At 37.5% G+C, this 25,288-nt stretch overlaps 1 protein-coding gene across 2 annotated transcripts; it reads right to left on the reverse strand.

The window, feature by feature from the left end:
* Positions 1 to 1,536: 1,536 nt before the first annotated feature.
* Positions 1,537 to 24,870, reverse strand: LOC123771740 (glucose-induced degradation protein 4 homolog). Of its 2 annotated transcripts, XR_011228455.1 has the most exons (5): positions 24,651 to 24,870; positions 21,290 to 21,457; positions 18,318 to 18,550; positions 11,796 to 15,901; positions 1,537 to 3,330 (listed from the first exon to the last, which is right to left on the reverse strand). XR_011228455.1 is itself a non-coding variant. In XM_069324353.1 (4 exons), exons 1-4 carry the CDS (start codon positions 24,804 to 24,806, stop codon positions 15,838 to 15,840), a joined length of 621 nt encoding a protein of 206 aa, XP_069180454.1. In that variant the 5' UTR covers positions 24,807 to 24,870; the 3' UTR covers positions 1,537 to 15,837. The 2 variants fall into 2 exon arrangements, 1 of the variants encoding a protein (XP_069180454.1); XM_069324353.1 differs by having other exon boundaries at positions 1,537 to 15,901.
* Positions 24,871 to 25,288: the final 418 nt, after the last annotated feature.

Below are 25,288 nucleotides of genomic sequence, written 5' to 3' on the forward strand. Positions count from 1 at the left end.
CATCTCCTGTTCTCATTCCTACATTGTGGCTTGTGGAGCTTGGAACTGTTGCTCCTTGTTTGTGTTACATCTGACCTTTTGAAGACATTTTCTGGATCAACATCCGGAAAACATTAGGGTCACGCGAGGTCACGTTGATTATACAATGCAGTAGATTCATGGATTGGAGTTGCGAGGCAGGTCAAAAAACGAATGTTAAGATGTGTAAACCTATAGTACATGAGCCTAATTTGAGTGATTGGATTATACTGTATCAAGCTTGATGTACACAAATGATTGTTGTTTTAAAGGAGTATAAAAAGAATGTATTGATGTGAGAAAAAGACTGTAATAGTGATATTGACAAAAATAAAGTAAATATTTTGTGTAAAGATCAGTAGATGGTCTAGGAGCCCTTTTAATATGACCCCCATCCTCGCACCATTTAATCCTGAACTGGTGTAATTTAATTTTCTGCTATAAACCAAAATTGGCTTCTCTTATTTAAACACTCGTTATATGGTTCATTTGATTTTCTTGTTTCATTCACAATATACAGTGAATGTACTTGCAATGGGGAAGGTGTATCATAAAAATCCTTTATGGAGTTTGATATCAAACATTTGTAACAAAATGAACTTCATTACACTCGTACTTTTCTAATCTCCTGGAAATCACACTTCAAAATTGTAAATGTGCAGTACAGTATGGTATATATGGATTAATAATAAATTCACAGTAGTCTTTATTAGCCACAGTAGGGTCATCTTTACCCATAGTCTTCTTGCATATTCAATACAAGCTGTGCTTTATTTGTTCATCTTTCACTAGTTATATACTGTACAATGTATATACAAATGCCACCACCACCACTAATCTCTACAATGCTTTGCTCATACTTCCTCGATCTGTTCATCTAGCAAACCATTTAAAAATCTCTCATTTGGAAAATTAATTTTGTAAAATTTCAATATTATATATACTGTACTTTTTTTTACATATTTTTAATCCTCTTACTTTTTTTCAGTAATACTTTAAGTCTTCCCCTCCCACATTAATACTTTGTGGCCATGTCATAACTTTGCACATTTCTTTAGCATGCTGCCTTGCATTAGACATGTTAACATGAATATTTTCTTGTAAAGGAATCATTAACCAAGATGAAATATAATAGTGTAAAATAGCAAGTACTGTACCTAATACCTCTTGAAAACATTTATACTGATACAGGTACATTTAAAATATATCAAATTTAAAAATTCTTGTTGATCTCATTATTAAGCTCAATCTTACCAAGTACTGTAAATGGGTTAACTTATGTCACACACCGAGTACTTTCACTTCTGTTACTGTACAGTACATTTTATGAGTATTATTTGTAAAGTAGAAGCAATCAAAATCTGGTTATTAATGTTCTTTTACCATTAAGATTTAAAGCGATGCTTCACTGTTATTTTAAAGTTATTCCCACCTTGCTGTAAATGGTAACAAAAAACACACATCCTTTCAACACCTTAAGACATGCATATGGGGGGGTCAGTAATCAATAACAACTGATTAAGATTTCAGTTTTAATGTTCAAAACAAATAACATTGGCTCTGGTAGGCTTCTACAGCTTCTCAAATATTCACAGAATATTCCAAAGCAGCATAAAAAATACAACATTCCAGCCTCCTGAAATTCATATCTTGTGACACTCCGAGAGATACTTAAAGTACAGCATGTTATATCATCAACCACCACATGAAAAATCCGTTATTTAACCGACTCGGATCTATAGGCCAATGCAGTTACGTTTTCCATTTCCTGCAAGTATACATGTCACAAATTCCCAAGCATGCCGTGTTACCAAGTAATTAGAATATTCTTTGGGCTATCTGGTGACTTAATGACAGTGCATTACTTACTTGGTAAATGACATTTGATTACATTGGGGGATGATGAATGCATGCTGCCTGTGGTGGCTGAGGAAGCATCTATCTGCATTTTCACAAAATGGCTGCAGATCTCCCCCACAGAACTCTCGACATGGTGTGCAGCATATTTAAAAGTTTATATATATACTGTATTTATATATATATATATATATTTATTTATATATATATATATATTTATTTGTATACAATATATGGTCATTGTAGCAAAACACCTGCTAGATTGTATTGTATCTACAGACCACCTCGACTAAACACTTCGGCAGGGTGTACAGTACCTGTACATACACTAACAAGACACTTGCCAGAGTGTACTGCAGTAACTTATAATACATTTAGATTCTATACATAACTGATATATAGCTGCACAAGTCAACATTTCCTATGAACAGCCAGAAAAAACTGTTACCACAGATGTATGGATACATATAATGTGTATACCTTTGACTTGAAATAAGACTACATAATATCAACGGAGAGAAAAAATCATATAATGGAATTAGAAACTGCATTAAGATGAGCAAAGAAACATCACTGAAGGCTCTGATCATAAATGATATGCATTTATTGCTGACAGTATAGCCAAATCTTTGCACTAGTCACATACAGTAATAGAGGAAAACTCTCAAGTACAGTTAGTAAACGTCTTAAGACCAAGGAGATGTTTTATATATCACAACCTTCATTGGGTACATGTAAGATTTGTCATACAGGTTTAAATCATTCTCCAGCAATGTGCCACATCTCGTCTCACTACCTAACTAAAGTTGAGAACAAAAATGTTAAGAGAGAGAGATAGAGAGAGTATAAGCAGTTTAGTCAGTACAGTACTAAGTAGTTTTGTTTATGTACTTTAGTTTTGAAACTCATCTGAATTTCAGGGTCCTGGGAGCTAGCTGAAACCAAGACAGCATTCTTAGCCAACTCTAATGCAACCGTTAACTAGTTGATCCGGAGATAAAGAGTCGAGTTGCACTGGCTCTGAGTCCAAGATATATTAATGTCTCTAATAAAAAAAATGAAGATGAGAGAGAGAGGGAGAGAGGACCTTTCTGCAACCCCTATCATCTAAATATAAATTATCCTGCATTTCTTTAAATCAATTAATATGTAATCTTTTATTTATATGTTTTAATTCAATAACACTGACTCTTTTTAATTATTTTGCCTTGCCCGACGAGTGCCCAGCAGCGCACCGCAAGGTAGGCCAGATGTTGCCCCATGAGCCCACAACCCAATGTTAAACTCTTTCACTCACAATGTTTATATTGTACTTACTAATAAGAATAAGCCAAAAATTAATTGATGACGTCGTTAACGTCATCACCCGAACTGCGTGTATTGTTTTAATGACTGCCTGAACGTCATCACGCCAAAGTGTTAGGTTACTTATTTTTCAAGTAACCAATATAAATTCTGTAAAGAACGGCATAACTGAATTAGTAGGAACCAAAATTACTATGTTAGTTTAAACTCTGAATTACATGATAACGTAAGACAATGAAGCAACACGCAAATCATTTGAAACCATTTAGATATATATTCCTAAGTGCCAGGCAAATTTTCTACAAAATAAAGCTTTCACTGTCCACTGGGTAAGAAAAACTATAGCATAAGTATTAAATTAACATAACCACAACATATAACTGATAAATTAACAAATGATGATTATTAAAATTAACATTTTAAATTTGTGCCATACTAATTCTTAATACTGTACTGTACAGGAGTAAATTTTTAGCAAACCCATGTAAAACCCAAGATAGAATTAAACTAGAAAAATAATATACTCAAAAACAGAGGCACAAATCAATTTTGAAGCAATAATATTTTAAAGTCAATTTGACATTATTTTAATACTCAAGATTTTTAAGGGGAATATGAAAGCCTGTTCTAGCAACATAAGAACTTGGCAGGCAGTGTATGCTCGAGCAACATTTAGTTAACGTTAATTGTTACATCAATGTCGTTTGCAGATGATGAGTCACAGTAACATGGCTGAAAATATGATGACCAAACCACACTCCAGAGGAAACGATGGCATTTCAGCCCGTCCTGGACCATTATCAAGTCGATTGTGATTGACTTGATAATGGTCTAGGACGGACTGAAACGTTGATTCTTCCTTCTCTGGGTTCACCACTTGGGCTGGACGGTAGAGCGACGGTCTCGCTTCATGCAGGTCGGTGTTCAATCCCCGACCGTCCAAGAGGTTGGGTACCATTCCCTTCCCCCCATCCCCAACCCTTATCCTGACCCCTTCCAAGTGCTATATAGTCATAATGGCTTGGTGCTTTCCCCTTGATAACTCCCTTCCCTCCCTCCCTCTTCCTCCTCTGGTGTGTGGTATGGTCATCATCAATGTCATTTGGCCAGATTTGCCTGGGGAGTAAAAGCAAGAAACTGCAATTCAACTCTAAGGAGCTTGTCTATCAGTGATGGCAGGCAAAACTCTTAACATGTTCTCATTACAGTGACTGAGGTTATCTGACGATACACCATTTAATGATAAACTCAACGTCTCTTACAATTCTAACACACAAAATTTATCACAAATTCTACAAAGCCAAATTATTCTAATGTCAATTTTTGTATTAATTATGACCTCTTTTGTAGTTTCATGATTAATTATGCTATGTCAATGCAAACAAGCCCATCCCAAACCTAGATTTAAATTTAAAAACTTGAGTAAATATCCGTACATTATACCTGGAACTAGTAAAGTGAAGAATAGCAATGAGCATATCCATTAATAAGCTAATGCTAAAAAATTATTTACAGTACTAGGCTTATATTAAAAGAAGGATAAATTAAAAACTACAGAGATGGAAAACTTTAAAATCAAGTGTTTTATATAACGAAAAGCTCTTTTCTGGACACCCTCAGAATTCTCTGTGCATTGGCTCTGGTAACACAAATATCCTCAAAATTAACAGATCTCTGGATTTGTGAACACCAGGACCAAAATCGGAAGTCCTCACAGAGAGAGGAGAGCATGGGGTTCAAAAGCTATCCTATACAGGTACAGTACTGAGTAAAACTGCCCAGAAGGCACCGGTACAAAAGGCAAAACTACGTACCTTGAATAAAGATAGAAAAGATGGAAATGAGAGTAGTGGTACAGTTTGTTCAATGTCAACAAACTATGCATTAGTGCCAAAGAACAGTGGCGCCTCGAGTAACGAGTTTAATCCGTTCCGGCACCGAGCTCGTCATGGGGAAAACTCGTCTTGCAAAACAACAACAAAACTCTTGTCGGTGGTGTCCGAGAACCAGCGGGAACGCTCGTTAATCGAGCGAAAGCTCGTCAGTCGAGAGACAATTTCTGCGAGTGGCTTGCTCGTTACTCGAAATGCTCGTAACTGGAGCCGCTCGTCACTCGAGGTTCCACTGTATAGCCCCAGGAGGCAGCTCAGGTGACCCAGGGGTCCAGCTTACCCGCTACCTCACTCACATGCCACCCCCAAGATGAACCTCATCTCCAAAGTTGGGTACACTACTGAAACTACCCAGGAAAGTGAATTACAATAAAATATATTCAATGCTTCCTTTCTTGGCTGGCACTCAGTAGCTGCCTGGTGCATTCTCCCAATATGCCCTGGAGAGGAAACCATCTTTGGGCTGAAACCCTTTTAAGGAAACAAATATAGAGAAACCAACCCTTGGGAAAAGAAACCTGAAAACCCAGGGCTAGGGAAAAGAGGAACTCGGTGACGGGAAAGGACCCAAAGAGCCACACTGACTCGGTGAAGACAGGGAACATCAAACAGGTAACAAGTAGCCAACACATGGTTAAATGTGCTAGAAACCCTGAGCTCAAATATCAGCCGTAAACTTGTTAGCAAAAAGGCAGTAATCGTGGCATACTTGCACACATCATGTGTACACAGTACACATCAGGCTGGCTCAACTAAGCCATTGTACACAACCTGAGAAAGCCTGGGAAGAAGGCACCAAGGAAGTGGGATTGATAAGAGATCACTAAAGCCTGGGAAGCGGGAGAAGCAAGTAAATAACATTGCACAGACACTAGCAGTAGAGGTCACACTGCACCCTTGGGGTGGACAACTTAAGTGTCCACTATCAGAAGACCCCAATGAAAAGCAGAGGACACATTGTCAAAGTTGGTCAAAAAGTACAAAGAAGGTTGGAGATGGCAAGAGCTGTCCCTATGGTTGACAGGAAGTATAGCCCCATCTTACGGCAAAATGCATGAGGTTTTCACACCCAACTATCAGAAGCCATAGCCAACAAGAAAGTCATCTTGAAAAAGATCTTCCCAGTCAATGGGGACAAAAGAAACAGGTGTGGACAAAAAAAAAACTTGATCCAGGAGAGAAAGGACATGACCACTCACATAATAATGAGCGAGAACTGGGGAAGAAAAATGAAAAGCCAGAAGGGCAGTAAAGCCACCACACAGATGCATATGCAACACAGACAATGAAAGAGCTGCCACCTGGTCCCCATAAAAGTGGCAGAATAAATAACTCAAAAACTCCAAATGTGAAGATAGGTGGACTGACCCATTCCAGTAAGACTGGCCACAGATCATCTAGAAGAGGTGGAGTCTCGGAAATGGACGAAGATGATAACATCAAGTGAGAAATTATCTTCTGGTACCAGAGCCAACGTACTAGGGAGCTACTGAGGGCTAACTCGGTAAAACAGTTAGTCCAGGTAAAAAAAATTAATGAAAATATTTATACAAGACGATTTCTTATTTTGAAAAATACACTATATCGATACTAGCTCGACTGCTTCTCTATTTGAGAACAGCTATAAATTTAAAGCTTACCACCAGTTAACATGAAGAGAAAACACCTGGGGAGGATTTATATTGATCATAGAAACCCCACGAAGATCGAAAATCAGAATTCCATCCTATCACATATTACAGTATTCAAAAGAAATTCAATATCAGGCACTACACAGAAACTTTAACCAAAGCATATTTTTGGCTACTTTACAAGCTGCTCAACCTTGTTGACATAAAAGATTTTACTGACATTACTGTATTAACAGCAGTTTTATCCACATTAGGGAAATGACAAAAATCCAGTCATTTATATTATAAATGATTTGCTAATTTGACTTATAATAACAGAAATACAGAAGTAAAATTTGACAGGTATAAAAATTTTACCCGACTTAAACAATCTTTTAATTTACATTGTAGAACACTCAATTAGAAGCTCAATTAATGATGAGTTAGCTGAAATCTCACAATCTTTATTTCAGAAAACAATGACATTCAGCTTAATTGGATTATGGTAACATTACAACATTCTTGAATACATTACCTAAATTACAGCTTCAGTAAGAAAGCAATAAAAACTTGTGTCAAACGTCAATCACCTTTCTCTTTACACCATTTCCAACTTTAATTGAAGGTGGCGGGATGTGGCACATACTACACAATATAACAGTGTGACAAAACATAGCACAGTGTAACACAACATAACACAGTGTGACAAAACATAACACAACATAACTCGCGTAAATATCTAGGATGACCCCACTACTCTCAAGGCAAACATATAGCCTGTATGATGTTTTAGGTTTTTTCCAGCCACTACCATCAAGATCATCAACAAAGCATCATGAAGGCAGGCTTAACATCTCATGTTCATAGTCTAGGTCATCAAAGGTCAGCCCACAGAAAATGGGCCATTTTGCTATTTGACTCGAGTACCAAAGGGCTCATACAGAGAGGAAAAAACAAATTCAAAGACTAATATTCCCAAGATTTATCAAATAGCTCCTGCAGATCCTCTTGATGTAATCAATTGGCTCAGAAAATAACGTCATATCCCTCATTTGAAGTAAGGATATCTTTAATACTTTGAAACATAAAAGAAAATGAATAGAGGCCTAATTATGCCTTTTGTAGGTGATAAGATTCCCATTATATCCTCAGTCTCTAACTTCATTTTAGCACCAGCTCTATCACTTCAAGTTTGAAAATTACTGTATTGTAAAACTCTACCACTTTTACTAAGTGAAAGTTACCCATGAAAATGATTAACCAAGATGGATATAAAGGAGGCAATATATGTTTGCTAAATACCATTTATATCGTCATGAAATTAATACGGTATAACATTTTCAATCATGTTAGGCCCCACTAAACTTCAAGGTCAATCTTTTTGAACCACAATGCCAAATTTCTCAGGCTGTGTGGTTCCAAGAACTCATTACTCGAAACAAAATTATTCATCTTGCAGCAATGGAGCACAACAGTTTTGAAATGGAAGATGTATGCATTAGGGACTCGGAACAACTTTCATTTAACTCGTGTGAACCAGGAATAAATCGCACATGCCACTTATAAATAACACAATCACACACAAGAAATGAGCTCCCAACCTTTGGAAAAAAAACAGTACTGTACTTAACAAAATATTCTTTTATCATTTTTATTCTCTCAAGGCTCTCATCTGGGCAACTGCAAAATCAACTGAATTTACTAAAAAGAACGACTGCCATAACAGTACAGGTTCTCAGGTACAACATAATCACAAACTGACCTTTTTTAACGAACATACTGTACTGCATACCAGAAATACTAACAATTTTAATACTGCACTGTTAATAGACTGCACAGTGAATGTGTGAACAGAAATTCCAAGGTTTTAAGGTTTTCATGTATGGAATATAATATGTACAAATTATACTTTCTACAAAAATTATGCAGCAAAATCCATTGTAATTAAAAAAAATATTAATTCAAGAAATGCATTTTGGAGTGCATATTTGTAAGAAATTATAAATACAGAAATGCAGTTATACCCATGATACTTAGATTAAATGTAATCTTGAACATCTTGTTAATCTGATTAAGATACCGCTGCACAATGAGGCACTTTCTGAGCTGTGATGACGAAGAACATCAAATACTAACCAGCGTTCCGTATTTGATAATTCTGATGTTCAATACTTTTAGAGTTCTGGGTTAATATCACTCTGGTTTATTAAGGAAGCTAAGGATATACAGTTCATGAGATAACAGGCAATTAGCCCTTGTTCCACCCATTTCATGGGGGGGGGACACGAATTGTAGATATTAGTCAGAAATTACTAAGTACGTAAGTACAGAGTAATATTCTGCCACTGAACACCTGAACATACATACATGCACCTACCTCATGTCATCTCCCACAACACACGACAAGACTACAAAAAAAAACTTTTTTGTTATCACATGCATACTTATAAATTCTGTATAAATGTTCAAACACCATGTCAAATTTTATTAAGTACTGTTTAACAACAGTGATACACTAGAATAATGGGGGATAGAAAGGTTCAGGAAAATCATATAGCCACAGATATATAGAAAATCAGTAGTTCTCTGACCAAACTTTATCTGAAATGTTACATGTAATGAGAAAATTTTAAAAAGGTGCACATGTGCATAAAAGGAACAAGATCAAATGAAAGAAGATAGTGGAATGTTCTGAGAATTAGTGCAAAAGAAGATCAAGCCAAACAATAAAGGAAGCTAAATACTCTACTGTATATTGTACTGTGAAACAAAAAAACAAGAACATGTATCACATCAAGCAACAGCGGTGCAAAATGCACCGCTGTTGAAGGCTGAAACTGGAGCAAGACAGCGATACAATATACTGACATTACTGTTTAATGTAGTAACGAATAAAAGTCTCGCGGACTTGTTACCTAACTATAGATCCAATGCCATACCCCCCCATCCCCTTCTTTTATACTGTTCCAGTCTTCCCCGCCAAGCCACTAGTCATCTGCATCTGCCCCTTACGTAACAACATATCAATCCACTTAACTAATTCTCAGGCAGCCCACTAAGAGGTCCTGTAGCAAAATGGTCAGCACAGTCAGTTCATAGCTGAAGGGGTTTTGGTTCGATTCCCATACAGCACACTGATGTTCTAAGCCCGTTTCCTTATGTACAATACCTGTGTTCAACCAGCAGTAAATACAAACCCACAAGTTAGGGAGCTATTCTGCGATGCATCCTCTGGAAGGTCAGTAGTTGGCTTAGGGAGGGAGGGAGGGAATTATCAGGGGGGGGGAAGTGCCAAGCCATTATGACTATATAGCACTTGGAAGGGGTCACGATAAGGATTTGGGGTGGGACGGGGAAAAGAAATGGTGCCCAACCACTCGGATGGTCGGGGATTGAATGGCGACCTGCATTAAGTAAGACCGTCACTTCATGCGACGCTTGCAGGAAAAATGGGTAGTTTGTTACAGCTGTTTAAAATATCAATACCTGCAAAAATGCACTAAAATGCCTTGAAATAACTGACAAAAATCTACATTAGGTTCTTCCTCCCCCCCCCCCCATCTTATCCCAAATCCTTATCCTGACCCCTTCCAAGTGCTATACAGTCGTTACTGGCTTGGCACTTTCTCCTGATAATTCTCTTTGCTCTACCATCCACCCCAAGTGGTTGGGCAGTCGGCTTAGGGAGACCTTGGTAAGTCCGACATCTCGTGTATATTTTTTTATTGCTATGCTCATTCAACATACTTAAACCAGCTGCAATCTCAAGAAACACATTTCCACTGCTTGTATTCTCGAGGTACTCCATACCAAACCTTCACTTCTATATATCAGAGCTGGAAGTAGTACACTATTTCACAGTCCTCTATTAACTTACATACTAAGTAAGTAATTATCAAAAGAAGGCACCAAGCCAAACTCCCATACTAACATTCATTCACTTGATACTTGAGAGAACCAAGTGTGTGCAGGTTCCAATCTTCTTCATGGCTGATACTGCCCTTCTCATTCATTCTTTTCATTATACTAACCACTTCTACCAATTAGCCCATTCATTACTCCTTTTACTTACACAACACTGTCCAGAAGTATTTACAAATTTACAACCTCTTCCATAATCTGCTCTGCTATTTTTTTTTTATCTTTTTGTTCAATTCACTATTATGTATAAGGATCTACAAAATCCCCAACATCTCATGAGTAAATCCACAAGGGCCGTGATGAGGGTTCGAACTTACATCCAGGCTGATCCCAGACACGCATTAATCGACTGAGCCCTTGTGGATTTATTCATTTGATATATCACGCTATTGTGATTTCTGTGTGTCCCCAATATCTCATTTTCCTAAGCACTTAAGTCGTTAAAAGTGAATCTCATAAAGAGCGGCTAACAATTTTAGGCACTATGAGAAAGTAGAACACTCAAACATATGCAAATAAGGCAAGATGAGCATTAATAAACATCATGAACTGACTAAATATAGTAATCAATGTTTACAAGTTAAAATAATGCAATGCATGTTTGGTAACATTGTAGAAATGTTAGGCAAGATATCAAAAAAATAAATACAGTAAGCACAAGAACTGTCATGGTTTTTGGGAAGATAAAACATTTCTTTTTTTTAATGAAATATACTTTTATCTAAGAAACACAGCTGTGTGTCTATGTAAAAGATGTACAGTATTTTGACAAACATTTAAGATCACAAGACAGGAAGGACATTGTTAATGAAGGACTAATAACAACATATGGTATAAACTTAGGCCGAGAGAATGACTGAACAAGTGTTTGGATGCAGTAAAATAAAAACTGAATTAGGTTCAAAGAAAGATTGTTGAAGCTGGATAAGAAAAGTATGCGAGTTTGATACACAAGGGGTGACATTGCGACAAGAAACTCAATGGAATTGTGCAGGCGATGAGTCACAATAACGTGGCTGAAGTATGTTGACCAGACCACACACTAGAAGTTGAAGGGACGACGACGTTTCGGTCCGTCCTGGACCATTCTCACAATCGACTTGAGAATGGTCCAGGACGGACCGAAACGTCGTCGTCCCTTCAACTTCTAGTGTGTGGTCTGGTCAATGGAACTGTGCTGAAGTTGGCTTACACTATGTTAGGTGGGAGGCGTGCTGGAGTGGTTGTTTTGGCTCTCGGCCAGGCACCGGAACCGCGACAATAACACATTCGGTAGTGTTCCGAATGTTTGAGGTAAATGATCCCGGAAGCTTGCAAGGCAACTGGGTAGTTTCTGTTACAGCTGTTTAAAATATCAATACAGTACCTGCAAAAATGCAATAAAATGCCTTGAAAAATTGACAAAAATCTACATTAGGTTCTGCAAAGCATGCCTCAACACTACCTTTTCTGTACATTCCATTTTTATTCATGGAATTTGGGATAGTTTCTTTCAAGGTTTGTCATCAACCATTTATTCTGACTTTTTTAAACACTACATCTTGCACTTGTACAAATCAATAAACGTCAAACAATTTAGCAGAAATGAAGAGGGAAGTGACCTGACTGAAATCCATTTTAAGGTGGCTGGCTAATCACAAAGTACCTATCATGGTGCCTTTATGTGAGCACCCTTCACTTATTAATTTTGGTATTCTTCTGATGCTAGACAATAAATCATTTTGAATACAATCGAGAAAATGTTAACAATTTTAGGCGATTTCAACAATCATATAACCTTTTTTAACAATAATTATTTGGGCTCAATAGTTCTGCAACGAAGCATAAACTATAATTGAATATGTTTTTTCCAGGAGCATCTTAAAAAAAAAAAAAAAAAAAAAAAAAATTGTACCATATTAGTATTTTTGTCACTAACAGATAGAGTTACCGTGAACAAATTAATAAAATAAATTAACCCATAAAATGCAGCTCCTCTCACATAAAGCTCTTTATTAACGACACATTCCGTGAACAAAGAAACAGCATAATGAACCAAATGATGTTCAATTATATTCCATCAAGCATTATAATGGCTATACTCTCTTAACTTGGTAATGATTATGTATGTGAATGAACATTCATAATATTCATTCTGTACATGCATACTGTAAATCAATTTACCTTCACAATAATGTGTAATGTACTGTAATTCAGCAAAATGTAGTTACAGAAAGCGTACCAATGCTTGAATTGATTTACATTCTATAATCTTTGCAATTTTGAAGTGTTGAAGCTTCTAAGGATTTTCTCATACTCTGTTCTCTTGTTTCATTTTATTAATCTGAGAAAAACAGACCATTAATACGTACACATTTTGGCACCTTTATTTTCTCACTGTGAAACTAACCTCTTCAAAATCCAGAACATTGAGAACAAAAGTCCTTCTTATGTTGTTCATTACCGTCATAATTTCTTATGTGGCGAGTATTTTGCCTTTATTTTGTTTTCTTCTATTTATTAGCTTTGGCATATTTAATGCCCCCAGCCTCTCATCGTGGTTCTGTTTCGGGGCTCGGAGGCCATTTAGTAGCATGTCTCTGAACTCTGAGCGAGCGACTGCTCACTTGACAGCGAGCGACTGCTCATGTGACAGCGAACATGTGCTCACTTGACAGTGAGCGAGTGCTCATGTGCAAGTGCTCACGTAGCAGTGAACAAGTGAGTACATGCCAGAGAGCAAGTGTATGCAGATAACTTTTTTTGAATAACTCAAAAGTATGACATATTAAGTTATACATGTGACCAACACATACTGTATATAAATGGATTAAAATGTTCTATTATTGTATTAAAAAAAATAAGAAGTGACGAAGTGGTGAACATCTGCTTGAAGAAATAATAAATTTACTCCATATTAGGATTAGGGACAAATTGCTTTAAAACTGAGCAGAAATGTTTGGGTTGGGGATCAGTGGCAACTATCTGCTAAAGAGTTTGACAAAATATACCTTGCCATACAGCATTTGTTTTGTTGATGTGCCTCACTTGGCTTATATTTTATATACACACATTTTTGCAATTCCTAAAAGAATCTTACCAATGCTCATCTAACAAACTCATGCTACAAAACCACGCAAAATTATTTGGAGCTTCGCGTTATAAAATAAATAAATGGATTGTAAGTAGTGTTTGTATATTTCGTCCAATCCTTCCTGCCGATCCATCTTATTATATGCACTTTGTGTAGTATGCTCTCTGTTTGAAAAACAAATTCCACTACCAAAACTGGTTTTACACAATGATTCACGCATACAAGCATACCACTAATAATATAACCAAAATCAACCACCGGTTTCATCTTTAGTAATAAGTTTTACTGTACAATACTTTGGTAGCCGGAAAGTACTGCTGTACGCTCCACTTTCACCAAATGTTTTTGTAGCAGAGACTACATGTATTAACTACTAAATACAACAAATATCATATGGGCAAAAATCACCAATGACTAAGCAATCGATTTCTAATTGAACTTTGTTACGTTGAGTCGTATGAACATGCAAGAATACAACAAGCTCTGCACAATAACTCGCTGTCACAAAGGATAGCAAAGTAGTTTTGTCTTCATTAAAACATGAAATAAACACAACCGGCAACTTTCCAATCCTTTGGTACAGTATTTCATCTCTTCCGTCTTCAGAAAGAACGATGAACACCACAGCGCAAGTTATATATACTGTATATATATAAAAAAAAAGTAACAATTTTATATAAAACAAAATATCAAGGGTATAAGAAAATATAATCTTTATCTGACATAATACTTAAGCATTGACCAGCAATAATCTTCACTTGACATAAACAGTGACCAATAATCCTCCAAATATTAAGGGTATGCAAATTAGAACAGGACTCGGTTATCTAAAGGAAACAAGAAGACTTACTAATGGCTTGATCAGTTGAAGAAAATCATGACATGGCAGGAGATGGTTTTAGAAAGACATCTTAACAAAAATAATAATACAACATTCTTATTATGACACAGAACATAGAGAAGACCACTAATTTAAAATATAGAACATACTGCTGAGAAATGAACCTTGCTACCATAATCACCCCCCAAATTACCTAGACTTTCATAACATAATATTTCAAAGTGTTTTTCAATAATCCACCAGTGTTTAGAAGTCAAAACTGATGAAATAAACCAATAATCCACCAGTGCTTAGAAGTCAAAACTGATAAAATAAACCGCCTATCATATTGTTATGCATCGGCTCTTCCAAATTAAATACAGGATGCCTATTTCTCTTACAAGTCCCTGATACTTTACTGAGAATGACTATGGGTGCCTAAAGGGCTAAAGGGCTCAAATGCCCTTTAAATGCCTAAAAGGGCTCTTGACAAAAAACTTTGTCCATAGCCACAAACTGTGAGCCTTACATCCCATCCTACACTGTTGCTAAAATTCAATTGGAACAAATTTTATTGCCCTACGTGCCCTAAAGTGAGCTTGGCTAATCATTACACCCAATTTCAAATTAACAATAAATAATATTTAATTCTTGCCAAATTAACAGTTTTACAAAATTGGAATTGAAGTCTTTATGCAAGTGGACTAAAAAAAGATATTAATGCTGTACTGTACTAGCAAGATTTAACATTATCCCAATGGCTCTTCTCAACAGTTCGTATCATCATAGCCCCATGACAAGTAATCGGGCTGTTAGAGATGTCTACCTCTAATCAACCTTACAATTGAAGTAATGAAAATATATATATATTTATATATATTTATATATTTATAATGGCATAAACAGTACTAAAGAAATGCCGGTCATTATAAAGAAAAACGGCTCCGTAATGAGCATTTGTTTCTAACACTAATCCCTGATAATAATAATACAAAAAAAAGTTAAAAAGATACTATCAGCTAATAAAATATACAATGAAAATCTGTTATATTGACAATGTGAAAAATTATATACCAGGCATACCAAAAAAAATATATTTAGCTTTTGCGGAGCACACAAAAATAATCTCAAAATACGGACTTTCTTGTATTAAAAACAAATGCAGGTACTATTTTTCTTTGCTAATGACACAACATGGGCTGAGTTATACATACAAGAGCTGTCTAGCTCTTAATAAAATGATTTAGCAACATTCCAATAAAACTTTAAGAAGGAACGAATAAAATATAAATCACATATGCACACTAAGCCTTGAGAGTAGCAATACCCAGTTAAGCCCCTTTATCTAAACTCATAAATTTGGACACTATGCTCGGGTACGTGCGTCAGGTTCAGGGACTGGTACCTGCAAGGAGTAAGGAATCAATTAAATAGTATTCCAACGGAGCAGTGTAACAGTAAAGCGCATTCTGTCAGTGGCTTCCAAAAATGAGCATCATTTAGAGGCACCAAGAAATGTTGCAAACTAAAGTATTCAAAACATATATATATATATGTACAGTACTGTACTTACAAGAATTGATATCAAACACTTCTAAAATTTTAAACGAAAGAAATATATAAAACTTATTAATTGAACACTGATTAATGAAAATAAGATTATATCATAGAAAAACATTTAAAGAGACTGATAAAAGGTTATAATGAGTGAATGGAACCACCACCACTACACTGATTCAAGAACTGCACAAGGTACTCCAACTCTGTCACATTAAAAATGCCTACCAAATAAAATGAGTACGTACTTTACACTTAAATCAAAACCCCAGTATTAAATGTAACGAAATGCCTCTTTCTGGCAACGCCTCAGTGGCTTCATGAAGCTGCCTCGTTAAGATAGTGTCCCTCTACTGAGCCACATCAGTCATAGAACAACATAGCGTAACGCAAGCCTGAATGGGACCAGGGGCCAGATTTTTTTAACTGCTTAACTGTTTTTTTACTGCTTTTTTAACTACTTCGTAACCGCTTCACGAAGCAGTTACGCAAGCACTTGCAAACCTGTACATCTTTTCTCAATCTTTGGCAGCTTTGTTTACAATTATTAAACAGTTAATGAGCTGCGAAGCACCAGGAGACTGTTTATAACAATAACAACAGTTGATTGGGATGTTTTCATGCTTGTAAACTGCTTAATAAATGTAACCAAAGCTAACAAAAATTGAGGAAAGATGTACACGTTCGTAAGTACTTGCTTAACTGCTTCGTGAATCTGGCCCCAGGATCATTGACCAGATAATGAGCCACCAGGACCCTGTTAGACCTCCAAAACCCAAGCCCAAATGGCAATCATAACAGGTTAGCAAACTAAGCAACCAGAGCTGTGAACATCCAAACATCGTGGGCCCAAGGATAAATCGCAAGCTGGCTAGATCTAATGATACTAGACAATCTGGGACAAACGTACCTTGAAAGAGGGAACCAAGGAAACCAGGTCAACAAACGGGGCGTTCACCGAAGCAGAGCTTTAGAGAAGACGCTCTGAACAAAAGAACAGCCTAGTTTGTCAATTTGAAATACATCATCAAGAGGAAGGTATATTTATCAGTGTCTAGTAAGAGTGAGATCCAGCACTTTTGGACCTTCCTCCTAGCTATTGATACCTACTGCATTTCTATCTCTTCAACATTCCAGTTCTGTCACATTTGCTCTTGAGACTGCATGGAGAACCTACACAGTAGCTATTGGTGCAATCCACTGAACACAGCCAAACTCTAGGAATTGACTGCAAGAACTTAATAAATGTGAACGAAGTAGTTCAGCGCTTATAGTAATTTTTGTTTCAGCAAAACACAAACACACACATGCACATACAGTGTGCTGTGCTGGTGAAAGAATACCTGAAGGTAAGAGTTAATAATCGAAAAACCTTGAGAAGTTGACATACTGGCATTGCAGGTTTGGAATCAGGATGATAAACTGATATCATAAATGTCTACAGCCCACCAACAAGCAACACATACACAAAGGAGGAATTAGATGATAAAAGAAAGGGCCTCATCATGGTCATGAGAGATACTATAGTAAAAGCAGATAAAGATAAATCAAGATTGTTGGTACTGGGGGACTTAAGTTTTAAAGCAACAGACTGGAAGACCTACGAAGCAAGAACAGAGGACATTTGGAAAGGCAGATTTAGAAACCTCATTCTGGAGACATTCATGTATCAACACGTAAAGCTGACCACAAGAATGAAGGAAGGGGATGTTCCGCCAATACTTGATTTAATATTTACCAAAGAAAGAGAGATTTGACATCCAGTACCTTCTTCCCTTGGGAGAGAGTGATCATGTCTAGTTGGAAATTAAATATGCTTTGCCATTTAATCTAGAAGGGAATGAGGACATTGAACAGTTGATAAACTTGATTTCAAGAGAGGACACTATGGGGAACTTTGAAAATTCTCTATAGAATTTAATTTGACAGACTTGTTGCTAGGCAAGGAAGTAAACAAGATGCATGCCAAATTTTGTGAAATATACGATGAAGGCACACACATTTGTGTGCCTGTAAGTTAGTTTACACTATAGTACATTAGTTACCCAAGAGAAAGTCGAAAGCCACAATAATAGCATAAATACAGTACTGTGTAATGATTACAAGTTATCGTTATATTTATTAATAAAGGGTTAGAACTTAGGACCAATGGTACGTGAATTTCTGGTTCACCATACTACATGAGCTTCATAGTGATAACAGCTTTCATACTTAAAAAAATACATTCTGCACACTGAGCCACTTCAGTAGGAAAGGTTACTTACCACTCTGAAGTTCTGTGGTAATAATATCCGTCAATCGTTGCTGCACTTTTCTGGAAGCAGATATAATAGAATCCCGCAAAAGAAGCTCCATTTATGTCCTTAACGGTATGGTCGGGAACTAGAAAATGTTCCTTCCATCGCATAAATACATGTTCAGAGTCCTTCAAAACACTGTAGTCAAATGTATCGGAATTGAAGGTTTTCGTATACTGATAGAAGGGTGGAAATTTTCCCTGCAAAAAAAATTAAAAATTAGTCATAAAATAAATATATCGCAAATGATAATTCTTCACAAAACCTGCTGCACTAAACAAAGCAACTTGTTTAGGTTGCTAATAATATAGTAAAAATAATTAAACATTTTTAGATACTGTAATGCTAAAAAAAAAAAATACAGTACAGTGCTGTTCAGATGTTGCTTACTCCAATACCAACTACTGTATTTCTAAGTTATATTCTACATATAACAAACTGAGGAAAGGTAGTTTTTAATCAAGTATAATTAAGTTTGATAAGACATTTATAGCCTTATTGCAGTAAGGCAGAAAAAATATGCTGCAAGTTTAGTCAAGAGCAATTTTCAGACTAGCGTCTCTCGGCTGTTTCCCAAGGCAAGTTTCTGCAGTGTTTGTCGTGGCAACATTTTGGGATTGATATCACAGCGAACTTTTTCAGCTGGCCCATGTAGAGCAATTATTGAGTTGGGAAGCACTTAAGAAACCTATCTAGCTTCAGTGACATAGATGGCACAATTCACAAACTACGTTGACCCTCCAGGCCTACCTTGCCCCAATAACAGGTGGAAGTGTAAGATACACAACAGGCTAGCCTCAAGCTTTTAGCCTCACTCAATTTTCCAGAGTGAATTTTAAGAGATCCATTCCAGGTACATACTTGTAGCCATACTGGCTTAGCACACTCATCAAATGAGTAAACACTCATCAAACAATAAAATTTGCTTCCAGTAAGCTAGCTCACAGAACTGAACAGACACTAAGCAGACAGGAGGGGCAAACAACAAATGACGTGGACAAGAGCCGCCGAGTGACTCGGAAAGGGGCTTCTAACAACCATGCAGTACTGTACACGCACAGTAAACTTGAAGCCTATTTTCCGAGCTACTTCACTTCTAACCTGTTGCTCCCCAAGACTTGTACACAGAAGGATCAACTCGACGTAACAGAATAAGTATTGAATATAATGAAAAACACTTTTCTGGTAGGACAACAAGTAGCTCCCCCAAGCAATATGTGAAAGGGCCAAGTCTTGGGATATGCACCAGGCCTCTAAGATCCACCCTTGTCTACCAGAAGAAACGACCAGAATCTGGCACTCTATACAAAGCGAGGAGACCGTGGGGATGAGAAGTTGACACAAATCTGAAGAAAACCCACCAGAAAGGATAGATGAAATAAAACAAGTGACTGCTTGAAGAAAACTAATTGCCTAAGTTATAAAAAGTTAGTGTGAATAACTTGGGCAATGCCTCAGCTGTAGAAGCAAGAGCGAGTTGTAGCAGAAAAGGACAATTCACTCCCACAACTTGACAAAAAAAAAAAAAAAAAAAGCATTTTCTAGTTCTGCCTAGCCTGAACAGCAGGGAGGTGGAACCGATGAAACTTAGAAAGAGTTAGTGCATCATCCATCATGGCAGAAACACTGGACTGGATTTGAAGTGGAAATGAGGAACAATCATACTCAAAACTGTGAGGAAGGTACTACAGGTGGCCATTAGACTTGGTTACTTCAACCAAGATGAATTGAAGGGAAAACAAGCCAAAGACTAAGCAGCTTTCTTGACCAAATTCAGAGAAGAGCCTGTCCAAGAGACCAGCAAAGGACCTTGAATATTATTGTATTTATTTTCACGCATCACATGAAAATATAATGTGCCTATTAACCGCTTAATCTAACCGAAAAGAACAGTGTTGCAAGAGTGCACGACATCTCCGTTCTGACTTCCCGACAGAACCTTGGAGCTTCGCCAAGACTCTGTTGGTTGAAGGTCTTTAGAATTCAGATCTTACCAAACATGTGTATTTTTGGCTTGTAATTTTTTCATTGGCCTCCTTGATGATCATTCTTAGTTCCACCTATAGGATTGACATGAAGTTGCAAAATCTGGATTTTCACTCTTGGAAGCAAAATGATTCAAATAATAATGCTTGCAATACAGGAATTGCATTTTGCCACTTGTGGTGTAACTTCCACCTCCTTACTTTCCCCTATGCCATCATTAATATTCTGATCAATCTCTTCCATAAAAAAAAAAAAACTTCCAATACCGAGTTTCACCTTATTGTAAGATATGCAAAGGCAGGAAAAACTTGGCTACCTCACAGGCTCATGTTAATCCAATCCAGTTATTTTAGCGGGTAAAATATATGTATTTCTAACAATTGATAATCGTTTGCTGCAATACTTGTATGATAAAATTTGTATAAATTTAATCAAATATTACAAAACTGTAATGTTGTAATATATTTGTATAATTGTAAACATAGGCTGCTGCATGTATATAAGCAGTCCAATCTAAGCTCCTTAATTCAGATTTTCTCCAAATCAAGAAATGGTGAAACTCGGATGCGATTTTAGCCAACTTACACGAGATTCTAATTCATGAGGTCCAAATCAGCGAGCAGTCAATATAACCGGTAAAATTCATTGAGGAACTGCAACCAAATGTTTGAAAGGTCCTGCATTATATAATCTCTCTTGCAGGTTAAAAATTAAGTTTTAAGGAAGAAAACTTTGAATGTTATACAAACTTTGAATATTATTGTATTCATTTTTTAGGCTGGTTTTTATTCTCTAGGATTTTTGAACAGTTTACTGCGGATGGTTTCACTTGTTAAAATTGTTACCTAGCACAAACATTATAAACTTTTCAAAAATATCTACTACAGTACAATATTTACCATATTTTACTCGTCTACATAAAAACATGAAAATTAACATAACATGTAACATACCCAATGTTTCTTGTCGACTTCTTCATCTGCATCCCATTTTCGAGTAAGGAACGGAAATTTTTCACTAATAATTTCACCATCGAAGAAAGTAGTTAAAGTTGGGTATTCTTCAGTTAGGCCTTTAATTTTGAGATATCCGCACAGGTATGAATTAGCTTCATCCACATGCTGTAAACAAAATGTAATTAAGGTCTGGTTTATGCCAACTCATAATTTTTTTTATCATATGTAAAGTAGTATATAGGCCCTCCCTGCTTTACAAACATTTGTCTATATGAACACTCTCTCAGGTCCCCCTTGTAACCTCCCCCTCCCCTTCATGCATACAATTATAAAATTAAACTTGTTGGAGTGTCCCTTAGATTTTTCGAGCATTTTTTTTTTAACTTGGCAGAGCTACATCCAGTGTTGTGTAACAAGCTTTTGCACTGTCCATGTGGGGTTATACTGTACTGTAAGAGCGAGATAATTCAGATGCCGGTGACCCAAATCTCTGATTAACCCTAATTAATTCACATTCTATTTTTTTACTCTTTTTTTTTTTTTTTACCTCAATCTGAATATGTATTTGGATTACAGAGATTTATGCCGAATGAAAATCCGGATAAATTTGAATGGGTTCATTTTTGGACAGTCTTGACAAGAAATTTGTCAAACTCAAATGTTCCGCTAACTTGAATAGGGTTGGCCCTATGTAATTCTGATTACCAAGCGCAAGGAATACTCAATTCACCAGTTCCAATATAAACAACTTGTCAGCTTTTCACATGCTAATCAACTTCTCACGTATTTATTATACTGTATAATGATTGATTGTGTCACATGAATCCCCTGCATAGCAGTGGAACTGCCTTTTCCCTTCACCTTCAATGCCTCTGTACTGGAAGTCTATCACTACACCAGCCCAGATGAGTCATCAGTCCTGCCACCTTTCCGTAATCCCCTAGGGCATGGCACGGCCTGGCACGACTCAAGAGGCAAGCCGGGTGCCTCTACTAACCAGTAGTTTGCCCCCCACAAACAAGCAGTTAGCCGCCTTCAGCTAGCAGTGGTGCAGCTCAACACAAAGGCACCGCCAGCCACAAACGACCAGTTTGCTAGTTGACCAAATGTCCACCTTGCATTGACACCAGATGAGCCATCACCGCCGGACTATATAAAGGGCGCCGCCTCCCTGGAGAGCCTACTATGGGCTCACCATAGCCCGTGCTACTTGGAACTTTGTTCCAGGTAGCGAATCTTTAACAACAACAACAACCTGGAGAACCAGTCTCTCTCTTAGTTCTCTTGGATCACCTTGGTCTCTCTCACCCGTCGTCCGACTTCAGCCAACGCCGTGTGTCTGATGCCGTGGTGGTATGGTAGCCGTCTTCAGTATACCAGTATATCTTTTTGCTTTGTATTAGAGTTAAACTTTCATTTAATTATTTGATATGCTATATAATAATAGCCAAGTATTGTCATGTCATTTTTGTTCATTAATATTTCAGTAAATTGTTTTAATTATTTATTTGATGATTTTAATTTGTTTCCACCTGCGACTTACACACTGCAAGGCCAATAGCAGCCGTAGCAATAGCAATAGCAGCATAGATTTTTGTGTGTGTGAGGGAGAGCCATACCATCTTGGTTCAGTATAGCTGCGATACCACAACCCGTCACAATTGTAATAAACAAAAAGGATGGTCAAAATATGCACCAAATCTAACCTAATCTACCTAATTAATGATCATGCCAAGTTATGTATAGCTTCTCAATGTCTTTATTAATAAATATTAAATATTCATCGCACATTTTGACATTTTGTGTACATACAATTATAAAATGTGACAAGTTGGCGAGTGCAGATTTGGAAAAGCAATTAGCAGACCTGCTACTACCTAGTGTATTATACAGCATAAGTAACTTCCCGTGTATCAAATCTACGCTAAAATAGCCTACCCAAACTTTACCCAATAAAAAAAAAGTTACTTAAAAGTTACCGTACATGCAACAATTTTAAGGCAGTGACTAATCTAATACAGAGATGTTGATATCCGAGGCACACTAAATGGCTTTCTTTTCTCAATAGATGCCATTTTTAGATTAGGTTGTGTCATTTTGTCACATTTCAATACAATACTGTAAATTTAAATAGATACATGTACAAAAGTTAAAATAATTATTAATAAGTCATTGTGTTGCGGGACAGGAAGCCAGAATGTATTCATACACGTTTGGCTTTCATCAAAGCGCCCCCCCCCCTCCTGATCTTCAGGCCGAATTGCTGACCCAGCCCAGGATGAAACCCCATAACAAGCTGCCTGGATCCTGGGGTACCTATTTGCTGCTAGGTGAACAGGCACATTAGGTGATAAGAAATGAGCCCAAACATTTGTTGTCCCGCCCAAGATTCATACCTGGAATTCTTTATGGCAAGCCAAGAATGAACCCGACTGTACTGTACTACCATGTCACTCTGACCTTGTCTAAACTCAAATCTTCTAAAGGTAATAAATCTCCCCAGCTGGATATTTGCTTCGTTTAATATCAGAGGCTCTTTACATATTCCCATCAACTTTGACTTGTCAACAGAGCAAATGATCCGCTTCTTACAAGCTCACTGTTTGAGTCCTGACATTCAAAATGGTCGGGCACTGCTCAATTCACTCGTAACCTACCTCCTGGTCCTTATATCCCTTCCAAGTGCTAGTGAAACTGGCTTTGTACCTTCTTCTGATCATTACCATACCGATTCATGTACGTGCATAAGGTACAGTATTCACGAAGCAGATCTATATAATGTATCAAGGCCCCTACGTCAACACTATAAAAGACATAAAAAACAAAAAAATAGCAACTACTGCAGCTTCTTCCAGCCATATGCTCGCCAACTCAAAGATTATAGACAAGAATCGAGGACAACCCACAAACTATCCATATTCTCGGATCAACTCGACACAATAAGAAATGTTAAGTTCCCATAACAAACAATGGCTTGCTTTACTAATTTACTGGATATATATATATACACAGTGCTCATCACAAAAAAGGGAGCAATTTATAGATTAAAAGAAGGGCTTCTCCGAATTAAAAAGGCCATCAAAATCACAAATATACCATAAATACGACGAGCACAAGGCCAAACCCCCCACACAACAAACTTTCACTGACCAACATTAGAAAGTGACTATCGCTTTCCTTGCTACGACCAGCCTTTCCCCCCTCCCACGAACCCCTCCCCATCTCTCTCTCTCTCACTCCAGCCGCCACCAAGCCCCTGGAAAACCCCCGGACACCCCCCCAGCCTCGCCTCCTTCAGGGTGTGTGTGTGTGTGTAATGTAGAGTTAGAAGTGCATGAATGAAGGCGTGTGAGCGCACCTGAAGGACCACCTCCACGTCGTATGACTGGCCTTTAGACTTCTGATGGCCCTGGAACCTGGAACCATTGTACAGCAGGCTACGCGTCACCCCCGGCTGGCCAGAATTGGCTGGAGGCGGCGGGTCCAACGAGGCCATCTCTGTTTTAACAGGCATTTTGCACCACTGATGCCTCCTGACCCTCACTCAGAGAGATCTGGTAACATAAACACCACATGACTCGTCGTCGCCTCCACACCCGCAAACTCTTCTCAAAAATTACTATATTGCCTGTAGAATTTAAAAACGGCCGAGGCGGGCCAATCACATCAAAAAAAGCCTTTGGCAATTACCATCCGGTAAATTACATGGTAATGTTACAGGGTGCGAGTCTGAGAATTTATGGGGGCCAGTTTTTAATAAAATAATTATTGGAACGTGAATCAGAGGGCCCCCAATCGAGGCACTCTGAGGCTTGTCAGGCTCATCACGATGAGTCACGAGGCACTGGGTTTTACCAGGCCTAGTGCCCATCATGATGGGTTTACGAGGCTCTGGGTTTTACCAGGCCTAGTGCCCATCATGATGGGTTTACGAGGCTCTGGGTTTTACCAGGCCTAGTGCCCATCGCGATGGGTCACGAGGCTCTGGGTTTTACC

Source organism: Procambarus clarkii, chromosome 14 (genome assembly GCF_040958095.1).
Source record: "Procambarus clarkii isolate CNS0578487 chromosome 14, FALCON_Pclarkii_2.0, whole genome shotgun sequence".
Taxonomy (NCBI): domain Eukaryota; kingdom Metazoa; phylum Arthropoda; class Malacostraca; order Decapoda; family Cambaridae; genus Procambarus; species Procambarus clarkii.